Source organism: Microchirus variegatus (genome assembly GCF_963457635.1).
Source record: "Microchirus variegatus genome assembly, chromosome: 12".
Classification (NCBI taxonomy): domain Eukaryota; kingdom Metazoa; phylum Chordata; class Actinopteri; order Pleuronectiformes; family Soleidae; genus Microchirus; species Microchirus variegatus.
The window spans coordinates 24,763,475-24,778,155 of NC_139813.1; the positions used below are offsets into that span (position 1 = coordinate 24,763,475).

The window sequence follows — 14,681 nt, forward strand, 5'->3', positions numbered from 1 at the left end:
GAAAAATGTGAATAGTAGATAGTTCACCCAAACTATCTACTCATGACTACGTTAATGAAGTTCCAGGTTTACAGACGGGAGCTGTGTTAGAAAGCTCCTACAGTACTAAGTTGGTAAATGTCCACTTTAGCCACCTAGCAAGGAGCTGTGTTAGCCACCTTGCTCCGACTAGGTCAGTAAATGTCCACTTTAGCCACCTAGCAAGGAGCTGTGTTAGCCACCTTGCTCCTCCTAGCTTGGTAAATGTCTACTTTAGCCTTCTAGTTCCTGCTAGGTCAGTAAATGTCCACTTTAGCCACCTGGCAAGGAGCTGTGTTAGCCACCTTGCTCCTACGAGGTCGGTAAATGTCCACTTTAGCCACCTAGTAAGGAGCTGTGTTAGCCACCTTGCTCCTACGAGGTCGGTAAATGTCCACTTTAGCCACCTAGTAAGGAGCTGTGTTAGCCACCTTGCTCCTACTATGTCGGTAATGTCCGCTTTAGCCTCCTAGTTCCTGCTAGGTCAGTAAATGTCCACTTTAGCCACCTAGCAAGGAGCTGTGTTAGCCACCTTGCTCCTATTAGGTCAGCAAATGTCTACTTTAGCCTCCTAGTTCTTTCTAGGTCAGTTAATGTCCACTTTGGCCACCTAGCAAGGAGCTGTGTTAGCCACCTTGTTCCTAATAGGTCAGTAAATGTCCACTTTGGCCACCTAGCAAGGAGCTGTGTTAGCCACCTTGCTCTTGCAAGGTAGGTATATGTCCGCTTTAGCCTCCTAGCTCCTGCTAGCACTGTGTATATGAGAATATGAATATAGTTCCCAGCTAGGAGGCTAAAGTGGACATTTGGGCAAAATTTAAATATTTTATGTAATTTTTTTGTTTTCATGGCATAAATTATGTTTATTGGGTCAATGAAATTGACATTTTAGCTAAAAACAATTTGAATGTCAAGGCTTTTCAGACACTTTCAGGTTCACAAACAGCAGACTCTTGGTCACAGGTTTGTTTGCTAATCAGAAGCTATTGGATTCACCTGTGTTCTTCCACAGCTGAGGGTCATCAGGTGGAGGTTATATATCCAGGTTGGAGAGATCCTGCTCAGATGGTTCTTGTGTCTCAAGAGGGTTAACAACTTTACTTTAGCCGGGGGTTTCTGTTTGAGTTTTGAAAATGTGATGGTTTTTTATTTTGTTTTCAGTCTGTTTTAGTTTTGGGGTCACGGTTTTCTTTGGGTCCATCCAGCATTTTCACATAATTACTGGCTGACTGGGGAGTTAGGGGACCAAGTAGTGGTTAAAGTTGGCTAAGATCTGAATAAACCGCTTGCAATTCAATAAAAGTGGTGATTAGCAGTTTTAATTAGTTTAAATGCCGAGTGTGGGGGATATTATGAGGTTTTTTATCTTCGGGAGAATTTAATTCAAGAGTCTTTTAAAGGGGGAACAATAAGTTATCTGAAAATGAACTGGACCATTATTTTTAATAAACACTGACGTTGATATAAAAAATGCTAAAGCGCCACTCTATCGTCAAACTCGCACACGTAGTTCATGTTCCGGTCGCAGTAGTGGTCCCACCAGTCGCCGTCGTCCGACGACATGGCCACGCAGTTCTCCCGCCAGCCGCCGTCCGGCTGCGTGGACAGGAAGTGCTTGCGCCACTGGAAGTACGACACCCGCGTGCCGTCGTCGAACAGGTACAGGCCCTCGGAGCGCAGGTCGTTGATGCCCAGCCACACGGGCAGGTTCCCCGGCCGGAAGAAGGACTTGATGTAGTCGGCCAGGGCCTCCTGCTCTTTGCGGTCGCGGGGCATCGCCATGCGGCCGCCGCGCTCCAGACACTTCCTGGACGCGCCTGCGTAATCCTCGTAGGTGTTGTACACCAGGTAGCATTTGTAGCCTAACCTGAGGCCCTTGTGACAACCTTAGAACGACAAAATGGACGCTTTGTCACGTGTACAGACCTGGAAGTCTATCATTCAATCACAGCAGCTCGATTATGATAGCTGTTATTAGTAGCTAGCTTTGTTTGGTAGCTTTGTAAGCTGTTTGTTGCTGAGCAGCTAGTTATGCTAGCTAGCTAGCTATAGTTGCCGTGTTTCTGTCATGGTACGGTACAGTACAGTACAGTTTGGGATGGTAAAGCCCGGGTCAGGTTTGCGTTCCGATTGAGAACAGTACCCTTTTCTTGCTAGGCCACTAACAACAGATGACTCGAAAAGGGTGCCAAAGAATGAGACGGTATGGGTTAGTTATTTTGGGTTCTATTCCGAATAGGAAATGCAAAAAAATACTTATATACCGTACTTTACCAAACCAAACCGAACTGAACTGTTAAACTCGGTGGAAACACGGTTTATAAGAGCTCTTTGCGTCAAATCAGCCGATTTCTGCTGCTAAGCACGATGCTAGGCTAGCTCAAAACCAAAACAAACGCTCATTACGGTGGCAGGAAACTGCATTAACGTTAGCGATGAACCAGAAAAGTTTCATCAGACTTTGAAGGCGTCTGGCAAAAGGGACACAGGAGCACCAACGTTTAAGAATTTTTATGCTAGTTGCTAATTGGCTAATTGGAAATTGTGAATTTGGCTGCAAGCAATTGGCACTGGGCCTCTTTGGAAGGTTATCAACCATGATGTTGTATATTTTCTAAAAGATTATATTAAGAAGACCAACAGTCTTTGAATATTTTCTTACAATCATGCCTCATGTCTTTGAGTATCACATTATTGGACTTTTCAATTATTATTCTTGTCTAAAAAGGAAATCAAAAATCTCTCTCTCTCTCTCTTATAAAGATAATCCCTAAATGAAAAGTCCTTTACCTTCCAGTCGTCCAATCTCCTTGCGGTTGTCCTTGCTGTGCTGATGGACCTCGCGGATGTTGTCCTCCAGCTCCCCGACCTTAGCTGCCATGGTAACGACGGAGAACAACAAATAACAAGAAAATGACATTTTCTACCTCACTGCATGACTGAATATAATACAATATATTTGACAATGCTTCTCCACTTAAGGTCTCAAGGTGGCGCCAGAGTATCTCTTAATGAGTCCATGAGGGCTGCAGCTAATAATATGTTTTCTTTGTCATATAGAGCAAAGAAAGCAGAAGATATTAAGAAACTGGAAAACCAGAAGAACTTCTCCAAATAGTAACTTAGTAACAGAGTCATGATGTTTTAACTCACCGTCGATCTTGGACAGACGGTCCATCAGCTGAGTGACTTTGACGTCCAGCGTGTAGTGACCAACGTTGAGCTTGTGGATGGCCTGGTCCATTCCGGCCAGTCTGGACACTGAGCGACAAACGGTTAAAGAACGGGGGTCAGAGAATGTGAACATGCGACATTGATCATGCAAAACGTCTGATTTGTTCATGTGTAAAAAGTGACGTACACACGTAGTTGTATGAGTTTTCAAAGTCCGTCAGCTGGTTCGTCGGCTCGGGCTCTGGAAGAACGTCGGGAACATCGCCTCGTGTCTTCTTCGCCTCTGTTGAAGACGCCTTAACGCGCACACAAAACAATCTATTATGTTTTATTTCGCCTTAGTCATTTAAAATCAAAGTAGACATATGCGTAATGCATTGGTGTTTACTCTCGTTGAGCTGAAAACCTTCAGGAAAAAGTGATTCATGGTTCACTTTTAAAAGCAATAAACCATTGGTGGTAATCCAATTTTAGCAAAAATTGCTGCCCCCTAGCTCGTCCACCGTGTGACATTAAGAAATACTTTTAATAACTTCAGATCCTCAACATGTCCACAGTGACCTCACCAAGTTTGAAGATGATCGCACTAAAGCTCGAAGACACTAGAGGTGCCAAATTGCCCAAAATTGCCACCAAAAAATGGCCCTTCGACCCAAAATGGCGGCCTTCCCGTTGCACTTACGGCAAAGTCGTTATCGACTTTTTCGACCGCCCTGACACGATTAACATATATACCAAGTTTCGTTTAGGTACTAAAAAAATCACCTAATTATAGCAAATTTTCATTAGCTCCGCCCACTTTTTACGACGCACATTCACTTAACCTCTTAAATATGTAAATTTGTGGTCTTGAAATGTGTTTAATGAGAGGAAGGAAAATCCAAGACGTAACAGTGAAGTCCTTTCAAAATAAAAGTTGGACACACACACATTGGTTTTCACAGCTTTTCTTCCAATCTCCAAAACGACCCAAAATGGCGGCCTTCCCGTCGCACTTACGGCAACGTCGCCATTGACTTTTTTGACCGTTCTGACACGATCCGCACGTATACCAAGTTTCGTTCATGTACGTCAAACTAAAAAAAATCACCGCATTAAAGCTAATTTTCATTTCCATTAGCTCCGCCCACTTAAATAAATACGTAAATTCTTAAATACGTAAATATGTGGTCGTAAAAAATATGTTTAACGAGAGTGAGGAAAATCCGAGACGTAACAGTGAAGTCCTTTCAAAATAAAAGTTGAACACACACACACACATTGGTTTTCACAGCTTTTCTTCTTAAAGGACACTGCATTGAATTCCATTCATTTGGACTAGAAGACCAAACGAGGCGTCCTCTATAGCTCTAAACAGGTTTTGGTCTCCGTGAGGACAAAGTTCCTGAGTTTATGCCATAAAAATGTCATTAAAAAAGAGGCAACAAAACACACAAACTGACCTGTGTCGGTGCAGCGTTGCTGGTTCCTGTCGGGACACAAACACCCAGAGAACATAGACTCAGGAGAGCGAGTGAAGTGGCAGCCGGTCCCATTTTCTGCTTCCTAATAATGCGTTTTTTCCTTCCTTTCTGCAGCTGTGTCTCCGCGTCTGTCTCTACGTCTGTCTTTACGTCCGTCTCCGTCTCAGTGATGTGATCCAGGGAGCAGAAAAGCAGCAAAGCAGCAGGAATCTCCCATTGGAAATGTGAATGGGAGCTGCTGTACCCTCCCCTTTTTAAAGGGGGGGGGGGAAAAAACCAACCTGTAAATAAAAACAGATAACAACAAAAATCACAATGACAGCCCCGCCTGACTCTGGTGAAGACGTCTTCTCTCTCTCTTTTTCTTTTTCCAAACAAACAGGAAAAAGGTCATTGTTTCTGTTCCCACCTCCAGTTTCCACTCTTTGTCTGCAGCTCTAATTTAAGATTGTCTTCTAACAATAATAAACTGCGTTCTCGGGGCTGGAAAAATGTACACTTTCACCTTCTGGAGAGCGTCTTCTCGCTCGGGGTTTCCCAAACACTGGGTCAGGGGCCCCACAGGTGGGTCACGGCAGATTTTTTTGGGGTCCCCGAACAAATTTTCCAACTTTTTTATTTCACATTTATGTGTATATATTTAAATAACGTCCATAAAACTTAATTTTAAGTACGTTATTAAAGATATCTAGTTAAAAGATGAACATTGTTCTTGGTGAGGAAGAGTCACAATGCTACCAAAGAGCATTAGCGCGATTTAACGCAGCGGTTTTCACTTGTAATAGTCTGTATATTAAAAATGATCAGTGTTTACAGGCCTTTATTTGTATTATTTTTACACAAATAATGGTCTTCATCACCTCCTAATATAATAAATATACAGTGTCTACATTGTTTCTATGGTTACAATATCGTAAAACGTCCAGGAACACGCTATCGATTCCTCATTTTGTGTTTGTATACGTCACTTTTTTTGATTATGCAACAATGAATATGATAAAACATGTCGTTAAATATGATTAAATGTGAAAACACAACCTGAATTAGCTAAATTAAGCTAACGTAAGCTGTTGTTCGTAATGGAAACGGTTAACCGTTAGCTAAAGGTTTTGTTTTTCATTATTCCGTGGTTTTTATGTATCATTTATGCTTATTTACTCAGCTCATTAGAGTGTACTATGCACATGCACATGTATATGTTGTTTTTATTTATTAATTTGGCCAAATACCAGGTATCCTGGACTATAATTAAATAAATCACCGGGGAACAAAATAAGCTTTTGTCAAGCTGTTCCAGGGAAATACTGAAGTGTGTGTGTGTGTGTGTGTGTGTGTGTGTGTGTGTGTGTGGGAGGTATGCCAGTTAAAATGCCACAAGAATTCCGCAGAATTTCCAGGGGGGGGGGGAGGAGCTCCGGCAGCGGCTGGGAATGCTGTCAAACACCGACCAGGGACAGATGTGTGTTTAGAGTCTGCAGACACACACACACATGCACGGATTCCAAAATCTTCACACTTTCTTAGCCCCCCAGAGTTCATTTTTAGGCCTGGAAAAAACGTGTGACCCCCCTAAAAAAGGTGCAGTTTTTGAGGAAAATTACCCTCAAATTAGTCAATTAATGCAAATGCATGTAAATGAATCTACAACTGAAATGATCGATTATTCGATCGACTGTAAAAATCCATAATTAACGTGTTCCAGCCTTCAAAACATGCACGTCTGACAATAAAATCTCACGAGAGTTTTTAATTATGAAAATTATAGCTGCAGCTGTTAATTCAAGCACGTAAAAGGCTCAAAAATGGTGCATTTTCCCATATTAAAAAACAATTTCCCCTCATCAACGTTACGTAACAGAACAAAGACGCAGATTATTTGTCTGTTTTCCATTCGTCCGATTTATTGCGATTAAAGCCTGAATCGTGAATCACGTCTGATTCGAGGACATTTTTCTCCAGTTGTTGTTGAAAAAGCAGCAGAGCAGCGACATAAAGCAGCCATTCAGGACGTGGAGGTTCAAAACTGGACAGAGGAGCCTTTAATTCAGCGCGAGCGATGAGAAACACAAACACACACTTTCCCCCAAAGACCAACGCTGATAGATAATAAATGTGTTTTAGATATAAACTGTGTTTAAGGACTTCACCTACACTGTAAAACACCGACCTGCACATCAATTTTACTCATACGAGACTTAGTTTTAAAAAATAACATGAAAAATATGAAAATCAGTGGTTGTGGAGTTAGAAAATCAGACCCAAAATAATCAACTAAATGAGTCAGCAGTTGAGATGCATTGTGGGTAATGTAGGCACCAACGGGATTTTCAAAAGAAAGAAGACAACGTTAAAACGTAATTGTTAGCTTAACTTACTTTTAAATATGTTGCTGGTTGTAGCTAGCTACTTGTGAGCAAGATAGCTTAGCTTAGCAATCATGAGACACTGAAATAATAACGTGAACTTGTGAAGATATTATGTTATATAACATTGCTATATTGCCAGTTGAAGCTAGCTAGCTAGTAGGTGGCAAGGTTACGTAGCATGAATATGTGGCACAATTCAAAAGAATAAGGTATTTGTGCACTTCAGCAGCTAAACTGGAAGTTAGCACAACCAAAAGGCACTAAAATAATAAAGATTTATATAATATCAGAGGTGAATTAGTTATTATTTTGATTTAAAAAACAACAACATTCATTTACCCTCTTCTGTTGTGGAAATGCAGTAAATATGAGGCTAGTTGTAGCTAGCTAAATAAATATGTGGCACAATTCAAAAATATAAGCTATTTGTGCACTTCAGCAGCTAAACTGGAAGTTAGCACAACCACAAGCCACTAAAATAATAAAGATTCATGTAATATCACAGTGGTGAATTAGCTTTTATTTTGAGAAAACCCCTCTTGCTGTCTTGAAAATGCAGTAAATATGAGGCTAGTTGTAGCTAGCTAGTCCGTGGCAAGATGGCTTATTTGTTGCAATTCAAAGAATAAGCTATATACAAGTTAAAAATTGGAAGTAAACACAACTAAAACAATGACTCGTGGTGAACATAACATGATATCATTAACTTTTTAAGTAATATTTATGATAAAAACACAACTTAATGCGTGGGTTTACCTCAGGTAACCCTCGCTTAAGCTAGCATCAAGTACAGTACATTAAATACTACATAATGTACAACAGCTGCTCTGCACCTGGGGGGAGATCATGGAAACGGGGTCTGATGAGTGCGTCGTCGTTTCATAGAACAACACAAAGTTTCCTCCGAGCACAGAGAGGACATCCTCGTTTCCCTGAATGGTATTTTGGGTCTGGAAGAAATTACAGCTGGAGGAGTTGATGTCATGGAGCTGAAAGTAAACACACACACACACACACACACACCAGGCAACACAACTTTAAAGGACCAGCGTGGAAGAAATAGCGACATCCAACGGCGACGTTGCGAAACGAATCAAAGAGACGTAAACGGAGCAGATTTGACGTTGATTTATTAACTTCCTTCTGATTCTGTGACCTCACGATGCATGAGTGCAATATAGTACATGTATAGCAGGAGATACAATCAGCGGATAAATATAAAAGTCATTAAAATAGTTCTCTACTTCTCGTGTAAACTGTGTCACAAATCGCTAACATGCTCGCTCGCTTGACCTAAAAAAAACACGACACGTCGACGATGCGCGCGCTAGGTTGTTTACGTTAGCGACTCATCTGGTGGGGTGGGGGGAGGAAGTGTTGTCAAGGAGCTCGATCCAAACAGGAAGTGGACACGGACAGAACTTCCAGAGCTGCTCTTCCCTCCTGTTTTTGTTTTTTTTCCTTAATGCCAAAGGGGAACAACAACAACAACAACAACCAAGTTTCCACTTCTTCACTTCAATCAATGAGTTAAAAATCTATTTCACAATATCCCTGTTAGATGACATGATTTTTTTTTTTTTAATTTTCCGTTACAGTAACATCTGTCAAGTTTCCTTGATATTCCAGGACCTGTAGGAACATCACACCAGGTGTGTGGGGGGTGGGGGGGGGGGGAGGGCAGGAAAAGCAGCAGCAAACACTACTTTAACTCTAAAACTCTAAAGGTTTATAGGAATATATAGAGGTATATAAATAACAGCACATCGGAAAAGCAAAAAGTCTTCAGAACACAACATTTTTTTTTTAGTGTTTGCACTTGTAGAAAAAGAGCTCCGGCTTCGCGGACTAGCATCTAAAAGACACAAGTAAAAGGCAGCTACGACACACACCGCGACTGTGCATTTACACTGCAAAACAAACGGGGCGATTAGGATTACCACCAACATTTTCATTCCTGGGATGGTCGCGGTGCATTTTCACGCACCCGCAGCTATTTATAGCTAGCGCAAAAAACGGGCTAGCGGTTTGTAACGGGCAACGAACGACGGCTAAACCCCCTAAAGGGACAGGCTGGTTCGCCTAAATTATGGTTTTCCTTTTTTTTAAAAAAAACATCTTTGTTGTGATAACACTGCACCTAAAGAAAATGTTATGTCTGTTTTAGGATGATTTTTCAATAACTTTCACGTCTTTTTAAGGACCCACGGGAACCCGGATTAACTCAAACGCGATACATTCAGTTTGTGCGTTTGTGACCGATTGGAACCATCTTTGGTTTTCCAGACTACGAAGGTTCGGTGGCTGAAGAGCGAGGAACAAAAATGCACACTTTTCTCCCCCCACAAGTTTTCAAGAACACACAAACACGGTTAAATAGCTGGGTTAAGGAGTCGCGGCAGCACTCGTTAATCTCACAATTAGCTCCAACACGTCAATAAAATCAAGGAGGAAATGGGCTTTAAAGCCACAGACCTTTGCTAAAGCAAGAGCCCGACATCGACACACAAGTGAACCACATTTCCAAGATGTTTTTAAAAGAACGCAAGTAATTTCATCACGGCATTTAAACGGTTTATCTCGCTACACGACCAACAATTCCGGCTGCGTTTGACGTACCAAACGTGTACGAGAACATCCACGAAAAACCCCCGAGTCGATGACGGTGTAAATGCACAGTTCGGAATCAGCGTCCACATTCTGTGAGGTTTACTCTACGTGTCATGCAGCAGACGGTGTTTGGCAAAGATATTTAGATTCAAAACCACGTTCAGAGAAGAGACGGGGAAGTATCTTCTGGAGGAGATTTAAAAATAAAGAAACAAACAAAAACACACCAGCACACGGGCAGTGAGATAATGTCTTAACAAGCCACGGAAGATTATTACAAAAACACAATGTGGTCGCTTTTTTAAAGCCTGGTGTTTTCTTCTGAAAATCTACATGGTGATGTCTGTCGTCATGGCAGTGTGGTCCTTCTTCAGAGTGATGATGATGATGATGGCGGTGAGTCATTTAGGAGCGGCGGCCTGGTTCTCGGGCTGTGGTTTACCAGTTGTCTAGGAAGTCGAACCCGGTCTTCAGGATGTTGCTGCTCGTGTTGAACTGGAGCAGAAGAAGGATAAAGACAAAGTCTGGATTAAGAACGGGCATCTCAAGTTCTCAAGTTATCGTTATATATTGTATATTTGACAGGATTATTCGTTAAAATCTTTGAATATTCTCAACTCTAGCGCATGACGGATGAGCGAGGAGCAGCTAATGAGATGCATTCAAGGACCCCGTTAAATATCCTCACTTTTGCGGGACCTACAGCTTCGTAGAGCAGCTTCAAGACACATTAAAGTTGAAGATTAATGCGTCCACTTCGGTTAGCTGCGTCAATGTTAGCGCACGTTAACAAATGACGCGTTTCCACGATGACTGCCGCGTCACGTCATGTTTACGTGACTCCCGATTGTTAAAACGAGTCTCCAAAGTAACGCTAAACTTTAAAAACAGAGGCGCACACGTGCGCAGTAGGTTGTTTGTAGCGCTGCTCTTTTCGTATAATAGACAGACCGCGCCAGTTCGACTGTAGGCACACTAACGGCGCTAAAGGAGCTAACGCAGCTAACTGGTAAACGGTGCCTGGACTCCGGTGATTAGGATTACCACCAACATTTTAATTCCCGGGATGGTTGCAGTGCATTTTCACGTACCGCAGCTATTTATAGCTAGCACAAAACGGGTTAGCGGTTTGTAAAAGGCAATGAACGACGGCTAAACCCCCTCAAGGGACAGGCTGGATCGCCTCGTTTATGGTTTTCCTTTTTTTTTAAAAACATCTTTGTTGTGATAAAACTACTCCTAAAGTAAAACTCGATGCAGGGCATGAAACAGAGGGTGGCGTCATGCTAAACTTCAAAGACAAAGGCACACATATGCAGTAGGTTATTTGTAGCGCTGCTCTTTTCGTTTCATAAACAGACCGCGCCAGTTCGACTGTAGGCGCGCTAACGTAGCTAACCGGTAAACGGTGCCTGGACTCCGGTGCCGTGGCACATTAAATGTGACGTCACGCCTGTCTTTTTCCGGTCAGTCGTCACGGAAACACGTCATTCGCTAACGCGTGCTAACATCATTAGCCGCCATTAACGTGCCCAGCACTAAAAAATTTACAGATTTAGACAAATAATCTGTGCAAATTTCCACCTCAAACCACCAATAATCTGTGTCGGAACTCACCTGCGAGAAGGTGGGGCTGACGTCAGGGTTGGGCGAGGCTTCGTCCTCCCTCTCCCTCGCCACGATGGCGGGGATGTTGGGGGGCTTTGACCTCCGGTTGGAGGAGAACACCTCATCCACCGTGTTGCCGACCGACGGCAGAGTGCTCTGAGATCGCTCCCATCCCGCCACGGACGAGGACATGCTGACCGGCGGGAGGGGGGTCGACGAGATGGAGATGGACGACGGCGCCGTGCTAACGGCCACGGGGATGGAGACGGAGACGGGGGCCGGGGGAGCGGGCGCAGGAGCTGGAGGCTTCGGCGCTTTCTGCTTTGCGGGTTTGATGGGAGCTAGCGGGAGAGACTCTGGTACCTCGGGCTCCTTGGAGACGACAGGAGGCTCCTGTGGAGGAATAAAACCAACATTGACCGACGTTGTTCTGTGAATAAGGCTATATTTACGTCAATGTTACATTACCTGTCGGAGATATGAGGGCAAGGGTTTCTCTCCTTTCTCGATAGATTTGATCTGGCTGGGCGTCAGAGAGTGGAAGTCGGCCTTCTCGCCCTCCAGCCTGGACCTTTCAGCGCTGATCTTCCAGAAGGACGACTCTTCCTCGGGCTTCCTGCCCTCGCTGACCGGCACCTTCGCGACCGCACGATAACAGGCTTGGTTAATAAATAGTAATTTAGGGTTTGTTCAAATGTGTACAAAGCAGTCACTACCTTGGGTCCGTGCTGGTTGGAATGAGGAGCCTTCGCGGGTTTGGGCTCTGTCTGGGAGATGGAGATTCCCTGATCTGATCCAGGTGCCAAGCTGAAATCCAGCTGACTCTGAAACACAGAAAAGACGCTGTATTATTTGTACTACCATCAAAAAAAATCGAGTATTTCCAGAATAGAAACGGAATAAAAGTTTAATTTGATTTTTCTTTACCTTTGTTTCCCATGAAAACGGAGCAGAATGTTCATCTTGCCAGGTTATATCCTAAACAGAGAAACGCATGCTGCAGTTACAGTTTCAACTTAAACACAAACTGAACTAAAATGCTTTAAACTGGAGTTTTGACCATTACCTAACCCAACACATCAATTATTAAAATAGCTGACGATTAATATACAATCGACAAAATCATTGCAGCCATAAACTTGATCTGAGCAAGGACGATAATTAACATTATTTTGAAATAGTGATGCATGCAATTTTGTCTCTATTTAATCTCTCAAATCTCCAAACAATATAGTGAAAGGAAAAAAAAGTAGAAATAACGTAAACAAATAACCGACTTTAAGATGCAACTTCCGTCATATCGAAAATAAATATAATAGACTCTTTTTCCTCACAAAATCGTCCTAAATTACCTTGTGTATTTCATTTTGTGCTATTATTCTAATAGAAAAATCCAAAATGGTTGAATAAAATACATATAAACAGTCTTATTCATGTTTAATAGCTCCCTACATGCACCTACATACATATGCTGACGTCACTGTGACGTCACCCGGCATATTTCAATGGCTACGTGGCTAGTTAGCACGCTAGCAAGCAATAGCTAGGCGTCTCTGGTCATTAAAACGTACTCACAAAACATCACAAATGACCTCAAACGTGGTTTTAAAAAATACCTCCTCGCCGAAGTGAACTATCTTCTGCCCGGTCTGAATGAGCAGCTTCGGGTAGCAGATGACTTCGTCCCGGTCCACCCTGTGCATAGCGTAACGGGCTCGGATGTGCGGGTCCATCATACAGTTGTCGATGGCGGAGTCCTGCTCCTGCGGCGTCATCTTCTCCCACGACGGGCCGTGCTCGGCCTTGATCTTCTCCCGCTCCTGCATGATCTTCCTCGCCATGGAGTTGATGGAGGAGAAGTACTCGAGCTTCTTCTCCTCCATCCTGTGGCCGTCGAGCCCCGCTGACACGGTCGCGGTGGCCATGTCTCGTCTCCTCGGCGACAACAACCAGCGGCTGTTGTTGTTGTGAGTGTGAGGGCGGAAACAGGAAACAGGAAGCAGGAGGAGGCTCACCGCTGTGTGGGCGGGGCTAAGAGGAATCTCAGCCACAACGGAGAACGAGCCTGTGCTGACGACGCCATCTTGTGGTCTTTTTTAAAAAGTGCGTCACAGCTGTGTCGTTTAAAGAGGGTTTGTTTTCAGAAACGGAACGTTCTATCTACATCATACGTCTTTATATGTGTATAATCGCTTTAAAACGTCACTTTTATCTGTATGTGAAGCAAAAAACCTTGCTTTACAGAGGTCGCCATCTTGTTTTCTACGACATAACATAACGCTGTGTTCAGAGGCGATTCTAGAGTCTGTAGGGGCCCTAAGCAACAATTCCCAGGGGGGCCCTTCCAACCAGTGTTCATCATTTTTTTTTTATTTATTTTTTTTTTATTCCAAATGAATGAAATAACATGGAAAAACCATGTAATTTTGAAAATAAATAAAGTATGTGAAAATATATATGTAAAGAATAAAATACCGTAAATAACTTAACTAAAAACGACATAAATTTAGTAAAGAAATACACATTACACTGTAAAGAACCCACATTACAAGACAATATAAATATATAGAACAATAACATACTGTAAATAACTGTAAACAATATCTTTTTTCATTAAAAAAATGTATATGAATTTAGTAAATAAAAAATATATATATTACACTGTATTACATGGGGATAAATAACGTTATCTGTAGCTGTAACAAGCACATTCCACGCCATTGTTAGCAATAGCAGCTTCATAACAACGCTCTACATCAGGGTTGTCAAATATATGGCCCGCGGGCCAGAACCAGCCCGCCAATGGGTCCAATCCGGCCCCCAGGGTAAATTTGTGAAATTTGATATTTTCCAGTTGCAAATACCTGTAAATGTTTAACTTAATTTTTTTTTTTTTAAAAGTACTATGTGTACTTTGTACGGTGGCAGCCATCTTGAAAGCCTAAAATGAGGTATATGAGGTTGCTCTAAACTTGAGTTTTCACAAAGAAAACATTGACCTCACAGTTCTGACACTGCTGTATTTTATTGAATTTATCACAACAACAATCGGTGACAAAATACACGGAGCATACAGTCGTATCAAAATACAAAACTTTTTTTTGTACAAAATACAACTGATTTTGAGTTAAAATATTTACACTTTTATAAAAGAACCTCTAAAACGTTAACAATTGGCAAAACTGAAAAAATTACATTAAAACAAGAAGAGTTGCACTAAGTGCCTTTAAACATTGACTTTTAAATCATTGACGATCATTGTGCTTTTTTTTATTTTTCAAAGTATTTTAATACTTCTGACAATCCAACAATATATACTACACAGTATGTGTCCAAAATCCCTTTTCTGGACCTTCAAGGCATTCAAATAAATACTTAGTGTTCCTCAGGTTGTTTTCTGGTGTTCGTTAGGCTGGTTCTGGTGTTCCTCAGACTAGTTTTG

The 14,681-nt window shown here is 42.3% G+C and overlaps 2 protein-coding genes across 2 annotated transcripts; both read right to left on the reverse strand.

The window, feature by feature from the left end:
- Positions 1-1,184: 1,184 nt before the first annotated feature.
- On the reverse strand, positions 1,185-4,727 carry clec11a (C-type lectin domain containing 11A; the record flags this gene model as incomplete). Its single annotated transcript, XM_083898460.1, has 5 exons — positions 1,185-1,904; positions 2,809-2,892; positions 3,172-3,279; positions 3,380-3,488; positions 4,635-4,727. 5 exons carry the CDS (start codon positions 4,725-4,727, stop codon positions 1,492-1,494), a joined length of 807 nt encoding a protein of 268 aa, XP_083754586.1. The 3' UTR covers positions 1,185-1,491.
- A 3,419-nt stretch (positions 4,728-8,146) lies between these two features.
- cUnh1orf198 (chromosome Un C1orf198 homolog) lies at positions 8,147-13,201 on the reverse strand. Its single transcript, XM_083898349.1, has 6 exons — positions 12,856-13,201; positions 12,167-12,217; positions 11,956-12,063; positions 11,708-11,875; positions 11,249-11,632; positions 8,147-10,126 (listed from the first exon to the last, which is right to left on the reverse strand). The coding sequence occupies exons 1-6, from the start codon at positions 13,162-13,164 to the stop codon at positions 10,070-10,072; spliced, it is 1,077 nt and encodes a 358-aa protein (XP_083754475.1). The 5' UTR covers positions 13,165-13,201; the 3' UTR covers positions 8,147-10,069.
- Between the last annotated feature and the right edge of the window lie 1,480 nt (positions 13,202-14,681).

Excerpts from the sequence above, each read along its gene's own strand:
- cUnh1orf198 (XM_083898349.1), bottom strand. The coding sequence starts at position 13,164 with ATGGCCACCGCGACCGTGTCAGCGGGGCTCGACGGCCACAGGATGGAG. Across the intron at positions 12,218-12,855 it reads TAGTTCACTTCGGCGAGGAG|GATATAACCTGGCAAGATGA; the intron begins GTATTTTTTAAA and ends TTCTCTGTTTAG. Across the intron at positions 12,064-12,166 it reads CGTTTTCATGGGAAACAAAG|AGTCAGCTGGATTTCAGCTT; the intron begins GTAAAGAAAAAT and ends TCTGTGTTTCAG.